Source organism: Epinephelus lanceolatus, chromosome 6 (genome assembly GCF_041903045.1).
Source record: "Epinephelus lanceolatus isolate andai-2023 chromosome 6, ASM4190304v1, whole genome shotgun sequence".
Classification (NCBI taxonomy): domain Eukaryota; kingdom Metazoa; phylum Chordata; class Actinopteri; order Perciformes; family Serranidae; genus Epinephelus; species Epinephelus lanceolatus.
The window spans coordinates 32,865,785-32,886,566 of NC_135739.1; the positions used below are offsets into that span (position 1 = coordinate 32,865,785).

Consider the following 20,782-nt stretch of genomic DNA (forward strand, 5'->3'; position numbering starts at 1 on the left):
TTCCTTTAAAAACTCATGTTCCGTTCCAGTCAAATGTTGACACAGAAAAAGCCAAGGCCTTTCTACCTTTATCCTGTTGGCTTTTACAAACCACAAGAACAGTGTTTCATCTCCATTTTACACTTTAATACAATATCAGCAGTACTGTAGAAACATTATATACAATATAGTCAATACCATCCGGCACGTATTGTGACTCTGTGTGGTAAAAAAGTGATGACGATTTGCCAGACAGATGGGCAAAAACCTAGTTTTTGATCCAGGACCAGATCAACACTGCACTGCAGAGCAGAGAGACACTGCTTATTGTATCCAGGTATGGAGGCAGTGATGTGATGTTCCACAGGTGGCAGGAGGCACACGTTACACAGAAAGTGACCTGGGGGGTTATTTGATGTTGCGACATATGCGGCGAGCATGACTGGTTTTCATGGCAGCCAGAGCGGCCTCCAGTGTGGAGATGAGGTGCAGCAGGGTGCTGGGGTCTGTCTGGAGAACCATTCTGCTGTGGTCATCACGGCTGTCACAACCTCCCGTCAGGAGCAGACGTATCGTCAGCATGGGAATGACCTGCTGACGGAGTGAACGACTTGCCAACTGACAGGAAGGAGTGGGGGGAAACCAAAATAAATGTGAGAAGTTAAAATCTGAACATTGATAAGCAGGTCATTTATAACTCCAAGTGCCAGTTTACAGACTGTTTCAAACTTGACAACAAACACATTGTGAATAGGTCCAAGTGTATTTCCTGTTGGAATGTTTGTTAATGCAGTAGCTGACAGGAGGTAAACAGAAACCAAAGCTGTTGCTGTAGCAACAGAATATCAATAAAACAGTCTATAAATGTACCTATGCTGTTCTTTTACTTTGTAGGGTACTCTGACCTCCTCCTTTGCTTATTTCATACCTGCAGGCTCACATGATGATACACACACACACACACACACACACGCACACACACACACGCACACACACACACCTGTACATCCAGTCTCCATTCCAGGTTTTGGTAGGCGGGCAGGTTGGAGGGCAGCTGACTCAAGATGCTGCGGATCTGTTTGTGGTGTTGCAGGTAGAGCTGCAACATAAACCCTCACACATTCAGCTGGAGATCAAGGAACTGATATTCAAAGAGTAACTGCAAATCAACTCAGATCAATAAAACAGATTCAAAAGTCACCTGTAAGAGGATCTGGTTAAGCTCTTCACCAAACCCCAAAACCAACACTGAGTCCAGAAAGTCCACTTCAGAGATCTACACCCACACAAACACACACACACACACACACACACACACACACACACACACACACAAAACAGGGACACTGAAAAGTTAGTCGACACCACACCTAGTGAAACATCTGGCTCACTAGTTTTTGGGTGTTTTAGTGTTTCACAATGGTACAAAGCACGCTGAAAAAATACCACACATGCTTAAATGTTACACACAGACGGTGACATGTCATATCTCACAATTCCAGTTATTACATTCCAGACCCTGATAATGTGCATGCTGACATGATCACAGGGACTAAACAGAAGCTCAGATCATGTTTGAATTTCTTTATGTGGTCATCTGTTTTAGACACACTACTGCAAGTGTTTACATTACGTAGCCTACTCTGCTACAAGTAGCTACATGCAAACGTCAGGGAAACATGTAACATTGGTTGCCCATGTTGTTAATTTCTACCTAATTTTGGATCATACTCCTGCTGGAACATGTCGAGTTGTGTTCACAAGCTTTCATTGGGAATATTCATTGCAGAGAGTGCTCCTATACACAGTCATTCCACGGCTGCAAGTACACTGCTACATGTAGCTACATGCTAACATTGCTGATGTTGTTAATTTTGGATTATATTACAACTGGAACATACAAGCATTTAATGGCAATTTAAACAGGACAAAGTGTCGCTTTACACAGTCATTACCCTGCTGCAATGACAGTGCGGAGACACCTGTATTATTTTTTCCCAAGCGTGTTTTAATTAGTTCCACCCTACTGTGCTGTGATTGGTTGGTGCTAATTCTTAAGTGGTCAATGTGGTGTGTACTTGTCAATCACAGCACAGCAGGACAGGAGCAGGCAAAAAATTTGTGTGAGATGATACGAACCCGGAAACGCTGAATAATCAGAACAGACTGGGGTTCTTTTGTGGAGGGGGGGTCTAGACAATGTGAAGCTGTCTTCATGTTAAACACAGAGAGCAGTTACAATGTGTGTGTGTGTGTGTGTGTGTGTGTGTGTGTGTGTGTGTTAGTCACCATGTGTTTGGAGCTCTCTGTCATCAGGAACATCAGGCCTTCCACTCCATGCTGCACCATTTCCACAGGAACAGATAGTTTTCCTGCAAGCAGAGGGTCATTATGCATTTACTCTGACGTCCTGGCAGCTTGCGTGTCAAAGCTGCATGATATGAAAAAATGTCCTACTGATTTATTGAGCTGGGTTTATCAACATAAATAATGAACTTTAAACTTGTTTGAATCATTGTATTTATTGGTTAATGAACCAGCTCACAGGAGCACCTTTTCTCTTTTAGCAATTAATAAATCAAGCTGTACCAAATGATTTAAATCATTATGTATAATTATGTTTTCTTTCATTATTAACTGCAGATCTGACACTGTATGAGTTGTGGTGGATGTAGTCTGTGCTGCTGTTGAACTCTATGATGTTAAACTGCCCAGTGTAATATCACCTCACCTATAACAAATAAAGGTAGACTAAATATTAGAAACACATTATTATTGTGGGGCTATTGTGTCACGCTGCATTTACTTAGCAAGGTACACCTAATGATCACGACTAAATACATTTCTAAAGCAACATAACCTAACAGAATACTACATAAAGTAGTTTAAACCTTAATAAATACCCTATATGAGCAGAAATGATTTACAGTATATATTGCCCGTGACTGGTCCACTACTGCCCACAGTGTCATCTAGCACTTTGAGCAGCAGTTTCAATGGCCCAGTCAGCTGCTTGGTAAGGAAGATGTAATGAAAGCTGTATTCTTACTTGCTGCTCCCTCATAGATCTTGGGACTGGTTCCTCTCCTTAAGAACTCCAACGCTATCCGACCAAACTCTCCAACAACTGTGGACAAAAAATGCATGGACACATTAAGCTCAGTGGAGTTTACTACATCAGTGTGTTCAGTTTTTATTCATATAAACAGAGGGGATGTCACTATTCTCCCGAGGAACTATTCTTATATTTATGAAATCATAAATGTATTTATTTATCCAGTTATTCAGCTGTTATAGAGAAACAGCACCTGTCAAACTGAGAACCACAGAGAGCAGTTGTTCCCATCCTTTCTCCTTATGGGACCCATTTTCTATTATTAAGTACACTGACAACCCCTGATTAGTGGATATTTCATATTATATTCAATGCATAGCAATAACACTGCACAATTGTACAACAACACAAACATTAAATGCAACAATAGCAGAATGTTTCTGTAAAATAAGCGATGCAGATGAATTTTGAGCAGATTATTTCCTGTGAGTATCACACAAGAGATGAGTTTTCCTGATATTTTAGAAACGTTTTATATGATTCTCTGTCTGTGTTATGTAGTTTTTTATTTTTAACAATCATACAAACTTCATATGCTTCTTTTTTTGACAGTTTTAGAGTCTTCTTCTACCTGACACTTTGCCATTGTTCTATTAGCTCTTTGGCTGTTTTAACTGCATACTTTCTAACCAAAGATGAAGCTGTTTATCAGAGTGTGAAGGCTCCATGAATATAGCTTGTATTCAGGGCTTCATGGTGCCCTCATCATGTGAGATGTACTTCAAGTTTATATGTTAAATAATGACGTTAAATTTAAAAACAACAATTTCATTCATTTTTCTTCACAGAAACAAATGAATGCCGAAAAAGGCCAACTAATACTTTTGAAAAAAATCCCCCTTTCTTGTGTGGAGCTTTGCCGTGCTCTGTCCCTTAACAAGAGACGGGTGCCTGTTATAATCAAACACAAATTCTCCTATGGTGTCAGCCAGATGCAGAGGGCTGCTTTGTTATGAGAAATGGTTTGATTGGTATTGCATATCACAAAGTTTCCAATGTCTATGTTGCAAATCCTGACTCTTTCTCTTGTTGCCTTTCATCAAATTGTCCACGCTCTTCATCAGTTGTAGTATTACACTCCCATGGATCCCACACTAGGTGTACTAAGTAAGAAACTGGACTGTTTACAGTGGCATATTACAGCTGTAAATCACAGAACTGTGCTAACTGGCTTCTAAGAAACATATGCACTAATATAATATAGTATATTTCTATAAATTGAGCTGGGAAAATGTGCATGAAATCCTAATTGTCCAAAACAATCCTTCTCTTGCTGTTACCCTTTCTCCATTACTTGATAGAACTTTCCCTGATAGGTATACACATATAAAAAAAATATTAAATGGTCAGAGTGTAAGGAATTTCACAGACAATTATTTCTTTGCTTTACAACATTTTGTAGCTTTGATAAACATTAGCACAGTCACTAATGTGCTCAGATCAGAAGTGTGTGAGGTTATGCTGGGGCCAACACACTAATATGATTAACAGATATACTTAGATACATTTAGTTTTAGTGACACACTATGCAACTCCCTTTAGCTCCTGTTAACTGTGAGGAGCTGATATGGCTGAGCTATATGGAGAAAGTCGAATATCTTAGAATATCAGAATATTCTTAGACCAAGTACCTCGATATATTGATATTGTGACGATATTGTAGGGTTGACTATGGGTGCTTTCACAAAACATTTATACAATGAGATTTCTGATAAGTAATCATCAGCAATGTGGATGTAATGACTAAGGGGGTAAAGGCAAATCAGTTCAGAAAATTACAACACTTTACTGTAATGCAACAAGGAGAGGCAACACTTGCAATATCCAAGATCTAAGACAGTATCTTGTCTCATATCACGATATCAATGAAATCAATTTATTGACAAACTCCTGTCTCTCATGCTGTGGTCATGTAGTCTGGTGTTGCATTATAAACATCACTGAGTCTAACTAGGTAAATGTCTCTTTTTGAATTTACAATCTTTTCTGTCACAACACAAGTTTAACTTTAAGTCAAATGTTCAGTCATTTTCTCCCTGTATACTTGATAAAACTGAATTGCTATTGCTGTTGTCATAACTTCTGATGTTGGTGTAATAGTAATCTATAACTGTTGGTTTCACACTGTATCACCTTGTTAGTGCTGTGATTATAAACCAGCTCCTAACTCAACAGTGGATAAACATTTTCTTTAAAGCTATCGCCTCATTTTAAACAGTTGTGTGTGTAGTTAACACTAATGCTGCATAGCCCGTTTAATACTTTAAAACTGTTCAATAGTGAACATTGTCACTGTTTTAAGATCAGCTGACAGTCACGATGTACCGTTACAGCAGCCAACATGTAGTCATAGACCTGATCCAGGAGCAGTTACTGACCTGCGGTATCAACCTTCGGCAGGAAGGAGAGATGCTCTTTATGGTCCTCTGACAAAACCAGCAGCATCCTGAAGAACAGTCCTAGATAACTACAGTTCAACAGTCAGAAACCAACACATCCATCAACCCGGAAAACCATTTGGGCCGTTTCCTCTTCTTCTATGGTGTTTAACTGCAGCTGCTGTCTTCACTGCATTACTGCCATCTAGTGGACGTAATCAGCTCCTACATGTTCCTGCTGAGTGTGCTCCTGTGACTGTGAGGTGTGGAGTGAGACAAGTAAAAGTGTTCAGTATCAAATAAATAAGACTATACTACTAGAATATATATTTATAAAATATTTAGTGTTACGTTATGACATTTGTGCTTCTTTATTGGAGCTTATTTCTATTTTTTCTCTACTGGTCTGTTTCATTTCTTAAGGAGTTTCCATTACAGTACCTTCTCTGCGATTCAAGACAAACAGGGTGGAGCCACTTTGTTCCAACAAAAGTGAAAGAAATTCACTTGTGCTATGCCTTTGGATTATTTGATCAATACATTTCCCATGGTGCGATGAGATATGTAATCCCTTCAGTGTGTTCTAGGTCCACCTCAAGGCCTCCTTCCAGTTGGAGCTCCTTTGCTCCTTTCGATGCAAAGGACTGAACTCCCTCCGGATGTCCGAGCTCCTTACCCTATCTCTAAGGCTGAGCCCAGCCACCCCACGGAGGAAACTCATTTCGGCTGCTTGTATCTTATTCTTTTGGTCACTACCAAGAGCATGTGACCATAGGTGAGGGTTGGGGCATAAATGGACCAGTAAATAGAAAGCTTTGCCTTCCGGCTCAGCTCCCTCTTCACCACGATGGTTCAGCACAGTCAGTGCCTGCATCTCTGCAGACGCCGCAACAAACTGCCGATCCATTTCACACTCAATTCTACCCTCACTCATGAACAAGACCCAGAGATACCTGAACTTCCTCGCTTGAGACACTAAGTCTCTTCCAACCCCGAGGGGGCAATCCACCAGTTTCCAGCAGAGAACCATGGCCTCAGATTTGGAGGTGATGACTCTCATCCCAACCTCTTCACACTCAGCTGCAAACTGCCCCAGTGCATGCTGGAGGTCATGATGTGATGAAGCCAAGAGAACCACATCTGCAAAAAGCAGAGATGCAATTCTGAGGTTCCAAAACCAGACCCCTTCATCCCCTCTGCTGCACCTTGAGAGCCTGTCCATAAATATCACAATCAGTATCGGTGACAAGGGACAACTCTGGCCAAGACCAACATCCACCGAGAACGCATTTCACTTTAAGCCAAGTATGCGGATGCAGCTCTCACTTTGGTCACATAGGGACCTGCAGCAGGTCAAGAGCTGGTCCCCTGTTTCACAGCCAGGATGGAATCCACATTGCTCCGACTGAAGCAGGGTCAACAATTACTCGGAGCCTCCTTTCCAGCAACTGGAGTTAACTCTTTCTAGAATGCTTTCTATAATAATGGTATTAATACCCAAAAATAGAAGGTCTTTGTCACTTGCTTAACTTCTAATATTTTTCTTCCTTGATATTTTATGACAAATATTTACTCCAAGGAACACCACAAATAACCACCCCTGATATCAGATGTGTTTATGTAAAACATTTATTGTGTGTATACAAAAAGTAGTTCAACATCAGTTAATCATGAATGAAAACTCACATTTGGCATGCCCCGCCCCTCCCCCCTCCCCCTATATTATCACAAACAATCACATCTATATTGTAGGACAACTGGGCAGAACCAAGTCATGTAACAGTCCCTCCAGGAACAGAGGTTTGTCAGTTAGTGCATGTGCAGCAGAACAAACTGATGTGCATGCATACTAATATGCAACAATAACTCCACATGTAGTTCCAAAGAAATATTTTTGATTATCCGACTTTGGAAAAGTGTTCTATTAACTTTTATTCTGTATCAAAATTGCACCGATTGGTAAAATTAGCATCTTCAGCTTGACCAGTTCTTGTGAAAAAAGAGTAAAAGTAAAAAAGTTAGGATAGGTGATTAGAAAATATTTATATTGCAGGGATTAGTTAAATAAACATTCATTCTTGTGGTTGACCCAAGAGACTTCCTGGAGGGACCGAATTACCATCGTATTTCAGAGCCTTGTAACAATCAAAATCAGATCTGTATTAACTTAATAGTCAGTTTCGTCTAAATATGTCAGACTTCAAAGTTGGTCACTTATCAATTATCAGACAAAGTGTTGCTTTTGCCAATGTCAAAGTCACTGACCAGGTGACGCCTTTTAACTCAAAGCAGAACACTGCAGGAGTAGTGTTCGGTATCGTTTCCTCAGAATACTGAAATATATTTAAGGTAATTAACACCCAACCTTAATCATCCCAGAAATCCATAACGCTAAATAAAAATGAAATATCATGTGTAAACAAATTGATTATACATAGACAAGCACTCTATTTAAAAAAAAAAAAAAAAACTAGCGATGAAAAGCACAGCATACAGACACACTAGAAAAATGGGGCTTCCCAAAATGACACAAGGTGTGAGAGCAACGCTCGTACGGTGTGGTATCACCTCATACACTGTAGCATGTTGCTTTCACTCTTTATCTTGTGTGTACAATGCCAGTCACAAGGCTATTCAGTGGCCCACAACCCCCATCCACCAGATAGAGCAGTCATGCTGCTTTGCACGGTCCAAGGAGAAACAAGTCTGTCCCATCACGATCCCAGCAGAGAGAACCTGGCGACTATAATTCTGACAGAGCTGACACGAACACAAAACCACGAGTTAAACTAGTTTTATGGCTGTAAACCTACTTCCTAACACAACACTCCTTTCATACAGGAGATGCTGTCCCTGGGTGTCACTGTTGGGCTGCTCATTAAAGACTGTTAAACATTAGCCAAGAGACCTGTTCCTGAGGCAGGTCACCACTCCTCTTCACATTTTAGTGTGCACTAAAGGTTTTCATTCAAATATATCTTTAAGAAGTTTGATTTTAACTGACCACTGCTACTGACTTGGCCCCTCTGCACAACAGATCTTTGAGCAGTTCACAACAACTGCTTCTCAAAGATGTGTGTTGAGCTGCCTGGAGGAGTCGGTAGGCTTTTTAAACAGATTTTGCAATACTGCCATTAAAAAAGATTCGCCATTACGTTGGTTTTGCTTTTTTACACTAAAGCAAAAAAAATGCTACCACGATGCTGCCCCAGTGTGAGACTTAAGATAGCATGCTGGCGTCCTGGAAGCAAAATAGGCTTGACATGTAACAGCAGTGTCGGCAACTACTGTGACGGCTCCTTTATTTTATACAGACATTGATTTGGCTCTATTACTACCTCTGCTGCTAGGTTAGCAGCTTAACAACAATGCCCCCCATTATACGTTCACACGTTTTATACAGTACGGCGAAAAAAACAAAACAAAACAAAAAAAAAACAAAAACAAAAAACAAATGGCGAGTGAGTCAACAGCCTGCTCTCCATGACGCAGCATATTTTCTTTCCACTACAGACCACACAAAGGCAGCACAGATAACTGACAACAGAAATCAAAGGGTTGTCAGTCAAAATTAACCTGTAGTGTTTTTTTTTTCCAGGATGAGTTGGCCCTGCTGCAGGGAGCTCCAACAGGTACTCACAACAGCTCTTGCTACGAACAAGTGTGTCCCAAAGGTTTGACATTCAGTTTTGAGTCTAAGCTTCAGTCCAACACCTGCCAGTTAACCACAAACCAGCAGTGTATTCAAAAGGTTGTTTTGGATTCGGGAAATCAGTTCCTGATCTGAATTGAGGATCTAAGGACAGAGGGTGTCGTACGCTGGACAGACTGTAAAGCCTCTTGAGGCAAATTTGTGATTTATGATATTTGGCTATTTAGATACAAAGAAAATGGACTAGACTTTTCAGCGGAAGACATAAATAAAATATTCAGAAAAAATCTATCTATCCACACAAATTTGTTATAAATGGGAAACACTTAAAAGTCCTGATTTTGGAGAAAAACACTGTTCTCCAAAATCCAATTAAGACTTGCTCGATATTTTGTTTGCTATGAATTTATCATATTTCTATGGCTATACAGCGGAGGTCCTTTATCTTGAGAACTCAAACAACAGGATACAGATTGTGTTCTACTGTGTATGAAGAATGAATGAACCGCAGAAGAACAAAAGACAGCCAGTGGTAAAAAAAAATCATCGACATGTAGAGTACTGTTAGTAGTAAGGGAGGGGAAAATTCAGCTGCAAGACCACAGTCTGACAGAATATTTGGATCCATCATCATCATTGTCATCATCATCATGATCCACACACTTTGCTAGTAATATTTGAAAAAGGACTCATTAAAGCAGGTCCAGAGAGGTGGAGGGCAGTAAAAAGAGTCCATTAGTCCAAAAATTCTTATATTGTCTTGAAGAATAAAAAACACATAACGATGAGGCAATGGATAAGATCATAACTGAGTGGCTCTAGAGAAAAAAATATATAATGGGGAAGTGAAAGCCAGCCGAAGGGGAAGGCTTCACATGATGGCACACTCTCTGGATGACACTTTGCCCTGTAGGGGAAACAGAAAACTTCACATTAGTGATAATAAAATATGTATGTATATGAACATTTTTGGAGCATTTATATAACTTAAAAACAAAAAGGGTTAATATAAAGAGGAACTACTAAAAGCCTATTTTCTTATTTAGATGCAATAAAACGTCTGACAGTAACACAGTATTTACCACTATTTGTTAACAACTGCCTTGAAAGGGTTGGTGTTGTGATATTTGCGCATATCCAAAAACCTGTTGCTATGTTTGAAAGTAGCTGGGTTTCCCCTTCTGACCACAGATGTCGACTCTTCTTTTTACCATGAACCATTACTCAGCCTTGCAAACCGTTAGCGAGTTGATTTGTGTGCAACGTATCCATGACAACGCACAGAGGCAACCATAAACAGACAGGGGGCCGTGTTTCACAAAGTGCTGTAAAAACTGCAGTTGAGACACATATGCAGAATGTGCTGTATATGCGCTAAAAAAATACGCCTAAAACCTAAATCATATCTACATATCCCACATGTCTTAGTGAAAAAAAGTTAATTTGGAGGAAGGCCTATTCTAGAAAATCCAAACTGAATATGCTGTTTACATGACCCGTATCAAATTCAGAATAATGTCATATTAGGAATCATGGTGGAATATTAGTGTGCATGTAAACATACTCACTGCTATAAATAGGGTGGACAAAATAAAAGAAACACCTGTTATTGACATTCAGTTTTCACATGCTTTTCTCACAGGTTAATCTGGCAGGAAAAACAAGTCCACTCACCGTCTGTGCCTCTTCCTCCTCTTCCTCTCCATTCTCTACCTCCACCTCAGTCTTGGTTACGCTCCTTGTGGCCACCTCCTGTAGGACAATCAGTCAACACGTTTCAAAACAGAAACACCATACTACCAAGCTCAACAGCCCTCACCAAAAATAACACATGAGAACAACATTCAAAATGTAACATGAGGAAGTCTGCGCTCCAAATCAATATAAATCAGTACAATCAGCCATGCATGGATATCTTTACCTCGCCATCAGCGTTGATCAAAGTGGTAACTATGTCATTTCCTGTGCCCCAGGAAGTCTGACTCTTCCACAACAGGTCAGTTGGTGGACTGTGGGCCACACCAGCATCAGCAGACCACACCTGTATACACAGTGCAGGTAAATAAACATGTTTCGACTCAGCAGCTAGATGGCACTCAAACATACACACAGAGAAATAACGTCAGCTGAAACACTAAGAGCTTTTCAGCTGGCTTCTACCCCATGGAAAGGTATGAAATGGTTGTTTGATCTCTGACTCAACCTTAGATCTCAAATAGATCCCATTCACCCCCAGCTCTCAGACATTCTCTTATACATGATATTACTCACTGTGACTGTCTGTCCAGCCTTGAGGACAAACTTTGGGGAGAACTTGTAGATGATCTCTTCCCCGTTGTCAACCTGTCTCTTCAACCTCCAGTTGCCCAGCGGCTGGTCCTGCAAAACATAGGAAAGCTTAACATACAGGATATACTGACACCAAACCTCAGAAGGCTGCTCTCTGCTGACTTTATCACAGTTTTTATTCAACCCTACATGACGATGATTCAATAAATCCAACCTTGATAATGTCATTTTCAGTGTTTGTTGCAACTATGTGACTGCTGGTGATCGGCACCCTGTCTTACACACCTGCTCAGTGTCATTGGCCAGTGTGACTGCGTTTCCATCCATGTCAGTGGGCGATATGGTGACGGCTCCGCTAGCGGTGGCTTCTTCAGACACCAGCAGCTGCCCTTCTCCTCTTGCCACCTCTGCCGCATCCTTAGCCTCTGCTTCCACCCTCTTCCTCTTGGAGGAGCGGGAGGAGGAAGAGCCTGTTATCCTGGAAACAGTGACTCGAGGTGATGGGCTGGGGGACAGCTTCAGCCTGAAAGAAGCACAACAGAAGGGGTCTGAATACGAACAGACGCATTATGTATTCCATAGTCTGGCATGCACCTCCCCAGAAATCTAACTACACATCGCAGCAAACCTCCCATTTAGTTTTTTTCTTTTGTGAAGACTATAAATCCTGGCTTTATATGAGTAGAGGAGGTCTGCTAGGCACTAGGCTAATTTATGCAACAGAATATGTCATAGGCTTGTACTAACAATGTTAACAATTTGTGTATGTGGAGAAAATGTGTCTAATAAAAGACAATTGATTTGTGGATGAACCTTGTGAGTTATAATGGAGCCGAATTTTGTAATGTACCTTTGTTAAATGTTGCTGTTGTTCCTGGCTTCACTTGAGTTGAGAAAAACTCCGCTAGCCACTAGGCTAATTTATGCAGTGTAAAATGTCATAGGTTTATGCTAATACCGTTAGCATGTTGTATTTGTGGGGAAACCCCCCGGCAAAAGACAGGAGTTTTGTTCTTGAATCTTGTGAGTTATAATGGAGCCGTGTCTTTAAGGGTTTGTTGGTTGAATCAATCAAACTTAACTACACTTCACATGAACTTAACACAGTGGCATAGAAACCCAATCACGAACTAGTGTTTTGGAGGTGTAATACCACAGAGACACAGACACACCACCATCTAAGCATAGATGCTCACAACAGCATAGGCCACTTACATTGGCTATGGTGTAAGCTCTGCATAGCCTACACACAACTATAAATCAGCCTTAAGTCAAAGAGGTGTAATGACTGTTATCCAAATAACAATGACTGACAACCTGGGAGAGACTCTGGCATGATCAAACTGTCTGTCTTGAGCTCCCTTTCACCTACAACAATTAGCAGTTTCACATAGTGTATGTGTGTATCCAAGGTGTGTGTGTGTGTGTGTGTGTTGTACCTATGCTCCTCTCCCTCCAGCAGTTTCCTGTATGCATTAATCTCCATATCTAGGGCAAGCTTCACGTCCAGCAGCTCCTGGTATTCACTGAGCTGAGCGTTCATCCTTTCTCTCAGGTCACTCATCTCTTGTTCTTTTCCTTCCATGGCACGGCGGTGCTTGTCTCTCTCTGCAGACAGAATTTCCTCCAGCTCTCTGATGCGATCCTCTGAGTTGGCCAACTGCACATACAAACACACACATCAGACCAGCATAACCTACAATTCATAAAGCTAATTAGCATTCAGTTCCTGAAGTTGACGATAGGCGAACTGTGAGATGTGTGTGTACAGGTGGTCTTAAAGGTGTACCTGTTTCTGCAGGGCGCTCAGCTGATACCCAAGACCCTCTATTCTCACACGGGACTCCTGCAGCTCCTCCCTGGCTGTGCTCATTGCCTTGTCATTAATCTCTGAGGACACCTTGGCGTTATCCAACTAGAATGAGAACAAGACAGACTTTGTGTGAGTGTCAGAGCATTGAAAGATAAAGAGGTGGAAAAAAGAAAAAGATTTGTTTCTCACCTTGGCCTGGAAGGTTTGTTCCAGTTCTCCCTTATAGAGAGAGACTTGCTCATCATGTTGCCTCCTTAGGTCCTAGTGGGAAAACACAAACAAAATTAACGCCAAGTGTCAAATAAAGAATTTATGTAATTATGTAAAATCTATGCAACATTTAAGACTCATGTAATGGAAACTTTAAGGCCTCTGTACTATGTGCCACCAAGCAGGAAAAATGTGAAGTAATCTTGCATTTTATGTCTTGTCAGGATATCACAAGCACAAGTGCCTCACATGACGTTAACTCTTTGCCAGTGTGTAACAAGCTGTGAGTACTTCACTTGATGTCCAAGGACATGACTAGATTAGATGGCCCAGACTGCTTTGTCAATCTTCTGATGATGCTAGTCAAAGATCCCTGACCTCGGCTGTTGTCTGTGACTATAGGTATCTGACATCTCTTGTGTTCAGGGCTCACTTTTCGCACACAGCTCAATCTTGACTGTTATGAGTCCGTGTGCGGGTGCTAAATTAAACTTACAGAGAGACAAGTTTCTGACTCAATGTGTTTTGTCTAGTAGAAACTGCCACCACAATTCCTTTTTACTGATATTACAGTGTACATAGATATATATTGTTTATATTTCCCAGTCTTTCCACAGATATGACAACAGCTACTATAAATGAATTCCCCAACATACCTGTAAAGCTTGTGCCAGTTTGAACTCAAAGTCCTGTCGGACTCCAGAATCCACCTCCACTATCCTCTGCTCCTGGCGACGCCGAGACTCACGCACCTCCTAAACACAAGGAGGAAGAGGAAGAGTGCGACTGTGAGATGCCTCAGAAATCCACATGAATTCTTACTTCTGTCAGATAAACTTAAGAGAAAAAATTGCCAATATTTGCTACATGAATCATTGCTGCCATGTTAGTTGATAATGGAAATAATGAATTGTGGCTGAGCACATGTCAATGCCCTCACACACTATACACACACCCCTTACCTCTTCAAACATGCTCTTCCTGAACTCCAGCTCCTCACTCAGGGATTGACAGCGGTTCTCCAAGTCTACGCGCATCAGGGTCTCTGCCTCCAGCTGCCGCTTAGCAACAGCATGGCTGTCCTCTGCCTGCAGGAAATATTAGCACATGGAAACTCAACACATGTTTGACTGACCCATCATGAACAGACTGTGGTAGAAGACCTGAAAAGATTTAAATATCAGTCTGGATTCTGGTCTCATTTTGGGCCAAGATTTGAGTTCATTAGATTCCTAACCTCTCTGGAGGGTACTGAAGCACTATCTCTCATTAAAAGAGTTTTTTCTTCAGACTAGTTAACCCTTTTTAGTTTCTTTCTACCCTCCTTTCTTCCCAACAGAAAACCTTGCAGTACACACCTTAGCCAGCAGGACCTTGACATCAGCCAGCTCAGAAGTCAGAGCAGCGTTCTGACTTAAAGCTGTAGCAAGAGATGCTTCACTCTTGTTCAGCTGGCTTTCCAAACCACTGGCCCTGGACAACGCCGCGGCAAGATCGCTGTCCTTCTTCTTGGCACTGGAACACATGGACAGAATGAGAAGAAGACAGATGTTAATATTCCAAGTGGCCTTCTCAAACAATGTGACCTGCGCGATAATAAGTTGTACTGTATCATATCACCTGCGTGTGGCTTCTTCCAGGTCAGCCTGAGCCTTGCCCAGGTCTATCTGCAGCCGGGCTCGCTCTTTCGCAGTTTCATCCAAAACCCGTCGAGCATCAGCTAACTCTGCCTCATACAGAGACTTCAGGCCTGTCACCTAAAGAGATGGACACACAAATTCATTATAGGATGATTTGGCTTGCTGGAAAAAGAAAAATTACAATTCACTTTGCTTTATTTCACAAGTATAAGCCACTCAGAATCAATCCTGCTTTCCCATGAGTCCTGGGTACATATTAAACAGTTCATATAATTTGTTCAAGAGTTCTGATGTCCAGATTTCAGTTTACAGCTGAATTAGGGCTGCATGGTATATGTGATAGACGGTAGAAATTATATAAATTTGGCCCATGGTAGAGATTTGCGCTCTACCATCCTATCGTCGATGATGTCACCGCACCTGCCTCAGTGTGAAAATGGCTGCAAGTACAGAGACAGCGGAGCAAGAGGAGCTGGTTCACGTCCGTGATTTAGCGTAGCACGTGCAACATGTGTTGCTGGAGAACTTGTGAGTGAGTGAGTTAACGTTTTATGAACAGCCCCGGACTTCTCAGACTCTTTTAGCGACTTACCGCTCAGAGGGAACTCATTCAGCGTCTCCTCTGGCAGCAGCACAGCGTCTCTCTCTCTCCTCTCTTGCCGTGCGCACATGGGAGTTGGTTTTCGGAAAGAGATTTTGTCATAAACCTTTGGTAATGTAAACCTATGTGACGCTAGGGGCTCCACAAAAAACTCCATATGTGAATGTGTGATAGTTGTGGTATCATAACAGCCTGTCACAGGTTACAGCCTGATGATTAGAGGAGAAATGGCAGAGCATAAAGGTCCAGGTGGAAAAAACACAACTCAGTCATTTAGGATTTTGCTAAAAGAAGGAAATCACCTTTTGATATAGATCCCAGGGGACATTTTGTACCATAGAGTGCTGGGTTTTAATTTTGAGTTTTGAGATCTGCATTCTGCACAATAAATGCTCTAAAAAATACATTATATCTTTGCTTTTGTTGTTTTTTTTTTTTATCAATTTAGCTTTGCTAAGGGACTACAAAACCCATTCAGAAACACTTCTATTATAACTTTTACACTTAAATTTATACCGCGATATATACTGTTACTGTGAAGGGATTCGATTTATACCGTGATATGAATTTTAGGTCATACCGCCCAGCCCTAAGCTGAATGCCTATAGACTAATTTTCTCCCTTGTAGACCCTGCTAGTTCCAGATAGAGGCTTTACAATACTGCAGGCTGCTTCTGAACGCAGCCTTTTTGGTGGCAGGGATTTCCAAGAGATGCAGATCCCACCTCTCCAGATGCTTTGCCACTGAGCTAACTTTATGCAGTCATTAGTGGCTGGTGGTAGAGCTAACAGTTCTGTTAGGTACAGGAGGGCAGGGGGCAACGTGCTGCACAGACTTAAATACCACAGTCAGCAAAGGTACTTCAATTCTGTCCACTATGCTGTCTATACCAGCCATTTATAGAAGTTTGTCAGTCTTTATATAGCCTTTCAGAGTGTGGCCTATACTGAGACATGCAGCCCTGCTGATCACTTGCTCAATCTGGTCTAACCCTGTTCTGTGCATAGGGCACTGTGCATAGTGATGAGGACTTCTCAAATGTCTTCAACATCTACAAATGCCTTTGCTTTCTTTATTACTCCCTGACCAGCAACAATTTCTTTTTTAATAAACTTAGTTTTATGCAGCTTCCACTATGGGCAAGGATCCAGTGTCAGGATTAACAGATTGCAAACTATTTTCTAAACCGAGGGCCTAAATTCTAATTACTTGCAGTAATTTGACTGAACTTCCAGTATAGTTTTCAACAATATATTAGCTATACACACGGTCATTTAAGCCCAGTTTGCCTGCCGTTTGCTCTCAGACACAGCGCAGCACTTGTGCTGAACCATAAGAGCCACATGTGCTTTCAGGCAGCTGCCAGCAAACGTCCTCAGGATGGCGCGGAGAAGGACCGTTAGTCCGGATCTGTGTTTCGACTTAAAAATGTCAGAGAATAGCTTCTCACAAAAGAATGTGCTTCAAAACAGACACAAGACCTGCTTGATAAATTTGGGCAGCTGTGGGGCGGGGGAAGAACACTCCCTCACATCTTGTTTACACACGCAAACTCACAGTTACAGCCTTCCCAAGAGCCTGAAGCATACGGGTGTGTTTAGTTTTGAGCGTGTAATTTACATACTCAGCTCTGATTGGACAGTTACTTTCTACTATTGCCTTTGTACTGGTGCACAACAAAGTACTTTATGTCCTGTTGTTCATACCTAGCCAAACTGTTTGGTTGAGAAGTTGCACAGTTAGATGCAGCTTACTAAATGTTAAATGTTAAAGGAAAAGAAAAAAAAAGTCAAATTTTAAGTGTGTATGTGAGTGTGTGTTTTAGGGGCGGGGGTGGTGTGGCCTTTATTGAACAGTTCAGTTGAGGCTAGGAGGCAGACAGGAAAGTGGGGGAGACAGAGGGAGTGTGACGTGCAACAAAGGCTGGAGTTGAACCAGCAACTTGGCACTTATGTGGCATGAACCGAAACTATTCGGAAACCAAGGCTCTCTAGCCTGCTTCATTTATTTTTCAAGACCTGTGCTGGGACAGCATTGTAGATAATGATAGATATCTCTGGTGCAAGTACTGCAGCGGGGAGGAGATCATGAGACATACCATTAGTAACAGCTCACTGGAGCACTCAGTGTATAGTCAGACCAAAAGACATTCCACCTACACATGACCAGCAAACACAACTTTGTTCCTACACAGGCAGAAGACGGTAAAAAATAAATCACATATACACGATAAGGCGGTGGTGGGGGGGACTGTACTTTGTAACATCTGCTGTACCACAATCCATGTGACAAAAGACAAAGTAATTACTTCTGCAATAACCAGAATTGTAAAACCCTGTCTCACAGCATTATACACCACTGTTCAGTGATTTGGCCTATCTGGATCGTACTTATTGAGCCTGTTTATACCTGGGTTTCTCAGGTGATGCGATCACAAGTGGACAGCTCTAAACACAAGTGTACGTGGCCACAAAGACACATTGTGATCCCACCACTCAAACCACATTTAGAGGTGGTCTGGGCCAAATATGGCCACATTCTTTCAGCAGCGTGAACACCAATGCAGCTCTACAATTAAATTAAATTTGACTAATTTTAAGTAATAAAGGTTTTGAGTGTGCATATAGCACTGCAAACCTCCCGCCGGTTGTAAGAACCACAACACATTTAATCTCTGCAAACGGAAATGATTCACACGTTTATTTGCATACTGAGCGGGGAAATCAGATCTGACCACAAATGTTCACTAGAAACACACGTGGAAAAGCATTTTTATGTCAGGTGTGAAGAGGCAGACATAGAGCTGTCTGCCTGTGGTCGGCTCACACGAGACGCGTGATAATACCAGGTATTAACAGACTCATTGTCTCATCAGTGCTGGAAACAAGCCTCCACCATATCAACCCCTTGGATTATTCTCTATTTTTTAGAACCAGGAATCAATTTCAATTTCAGCAAGAGTCCAAACAGCATTGAATATTGATTTTATTCCCACCCATGTTAAAATAAAAATAATATGATCATTTAAATCACAATACGCAGTAACAAGCAGGTTAACTGGTAGCTCCTTAAAAGTTGAAGTTTTTTGCTGGTACACACGCTTGTTTAATAACTACTATGTTCTCTGGGCCTGTAAGTGGAAGCACGGGATCCCTCCGCTTTAATGAACTTACTGATAAACACAATTCTCAGGAGGTCACAGCTTCAACCGGATGGGCCTGAATCTTCACCACCAACAATGACAAACCAAAGCTTGATATTATCGTGATATTTGCTATATCCAGACTCCATTATTCTGCTACAGAATTTTGGGGAAAAGGCATTAATATAAATTCTGCACCCTTGTCACGGAATATGTTGCAGAATGACTTGAAACTCAAGGCAATAATCTCATTAAAGGATTTTAAATCCTGAATGAACGCATTAGAGGTAGATTCCTTCAGATGTCAATGTTTTTAATTTACCTGATTGCGAAACTAATTTAATTTCATCTTTTGATCTGTGAGTTTATTTTGCTTTATGTTTTATTTTGTCTCTTTTTGTTTTGTTTTTGTTTTCTGTCCATAACTATGTGTTTTATTTATGCTGCTGCCTGGGCCAGATCCCCCTTTAAAGAGAGATTCTTAATCTCAATGGGATGCTCCTGTTTAAATAAAATCAAAATATTATTATGCATAAAGGAAGGGCTACCATGAATTTGAGGGACAAGCTGCAATCACAGATATGAGTGCCTCAGTATGACTTTGGTTCAGTTTAATATATTTTAAATCTGAAACATGATCTGCTTCAAGATACTGCAGGTTATGATGTCAAGTGAATGAACGTTACACATCAGTCAATGAGGACTCGTGAGGTCATATTTATATATTGGCGCGCAGAACCACCCGCTCAATCTTCCCGGTCCCGTTACATTTGAATGCAGATTAGGAAATGCATGTGTATTGCTACCGTTAACGAGGTCAGGTTACCGTAACGGTCATCTGTGCCGGTAAACCAGTGTAGTGCACTGATAAACTAGTGCACTTGGTTGTGAACACATTATCCAAGCAACTCGTTAGTCGGTTCACGTTTTAACGGCCAGCAGGCAGCCATAACTACAACTAACGTGAGTTCGTTATAGATAAACATCGGTATTTGTTTGTAATACTTTGCGTCGACTCCGTCTTAATCACACACAGTCGTTTTCTTTAGTTATATTCACCGGAGCTGAGAGTGGACGTTTACGTAAGGTTACGCGGAGTGGTCGGCTGCTGTGCGGCTACATGTGGATGAGTGAATGAATAAGAGAGAATAGTTGAAGCTGGTGTTGGGCTCACCTCTCTAGTGGTCACCTCCTCTTTCTCAGACACTTTGACCATCAACCGGTCGTTCTCCAGCTCCAAAGACCGGACACGGTCGATATAAACGGCCAACCTGTCGTTCAGGTGCTGCAAATCTTGTTTCTCTTGTAAGCGGGAGATCCTGGTCGGGGAGAGAGGTGTAGAGGCCGCCGACCGGCCAGCTTCACGGCTCGGGGTAACGCTAGCTGTCGCCATGACGGTTTTCTTTTAAAATCCTGAGTTTGCTTCTCCGCTCCGTGAGCAATAAAACACAAGTGTATCCGCTGTCGCCGATAAATGGGGACGCAAATAACTTTATTTTCAATTAACGATAGCAGGTCAATCAATGAGTCGCGTGCTCATGCAGGGTCTCAGAGAGTAACCTGAAACACTAATGTGATTCCAAGATGGCCGACGCCGCTATCAAGACCGCGCCAAAAGCAGAGAGCGCTTCCTGTGTCGCAATGGACGATGGGAGAAGGGGAATCGCTCTCTCTCTCTCTCTCTCTCTCTCTCTCTCTCTCTCTCTCTCTCTCTCACACACACACACATTGTTGCACTTCTATCCTTGTGAGGACCATAGTTGACACTGGCCTAATGCATTCCATACGTCCTTAAGCCAAGGGATTGTTCGTTATTTATGAGGGGGGAGGGAGTGGTGAAAAAAGGGGGAGGCTTGTGGAGAAGGACTTAGATTTTTAATTTTGGCTTAGAGGAAGAGTATACACATTTTAAAGGTTGTTTTTTGTATTTATTTTACTGCAGATTTTTAATAAAACATGCTT

The 20,782-nt window shown here is 41.6% G+C and overlaps 2 protein-coding genes across 2 annotated transcripts; both read right to left on the reverse strand.

The window, feature by feature from the left end:
- Positions 1-104: 104 nt before the first annotated feature.
- commd2 (COMM domain containing 2) lies at positions 105-5,624 on the reverse strand. The gene is made up of 6 exons (XM_033621795.2): positions 5,473-5,624; positions 3,029-3,106; positions 2,269-2,351; positions 1,181-1,255; positions 980-1,078; positions 105-597 (listed from the first exon to the last, which is right to left on the reverse strand). The coding sequence occupies exons 1-6, from the start codon at positions 5,537-5,539 to the stop codon at positions 388-390; spliced, it is 612 nt and encodes a 203-aa protein (XP_033477686.1). The 5' UTR covers positions 5,540-5,624; the 3' UTR covers positions 105-387.
- A 4,163-nt stretch (positions 5,625-9,787) lies between these two features.
- On the reverse strand, positions 9,788-20,416 carry lmnb2 (lamin B2). The gene is made up of 13 exons (XM_033621793.2): positions 19,995-20,416; positions 15,057-15,193; positions 14,795-14,951; positions 14,399-14,524; positions 14,093-14,191; positions 13,416-13,487; positions 13,203-13,328; positions 12,853-13,073; positions 11,699-11,936; positions 11,396-11,503; positions 11,046-11,165; positions 10,799-10,876; positions 9,788-10,031 (listed from the first exon to the last, which is right to left on the reverse strand). The coding sequence occupies exons 1-13, from the start codon at positions 20,211-20,213 to the stop codon at positions 9,996-9,998; spliced, it is 1,737 nt and encodes a 578-aa protein (XP_033477684.1). The 5' UTR covers positions 20,214-20,416; the 3' UTR covers positions 9,788-9,995.
- Between the last annotated feature and the right edge of the window lie 366 nt (positions 20,417-20,782).

Coding starts and splice junctions, on each gene's coding strand:
- commd2 (XM_033621795.2), bottom strand. CDS start 5,539: ATGCTGCTGGTTTTGTCAGAGGACCATAAAGAGCATCTCTCCTTCCTG. Junction 1,256..2,268: donor CAGAGAGCTCCAAACACATG/GTGACTAACACA, acceptor GTGTGGGTGTAG/ATCTCTGAAGTGGACTTTCT. Junction 598..979: donor AATGGAGACTGGATGTACAG/GTGTGTGTGTGT, acceptor CCTTCCTGTCAG/TTGGCAAGTCGTTCACTCCG.
- lmnb2 (XM_033621793.2), bottom strand. CDS start 20,213: ATGGCGACAGCTAGCGTTACCCCGAGCCGTGAAGCTGGCCGGTCGGCG. Junction 11,937..12,852: donor CTGGAGGGAGAGGAGCATAG/GTACAACACACA, acceptor TGCTTCTTTCAG/GCTGAAGCTGTCCCCCAGCC. Junction 11,166..11,395: donor AGGCTGGACAGACAGTCACA/GTGAGTAATATC, acceptor CTGTGTATACAG/GTGTGGTCTGCTGATGCTGG.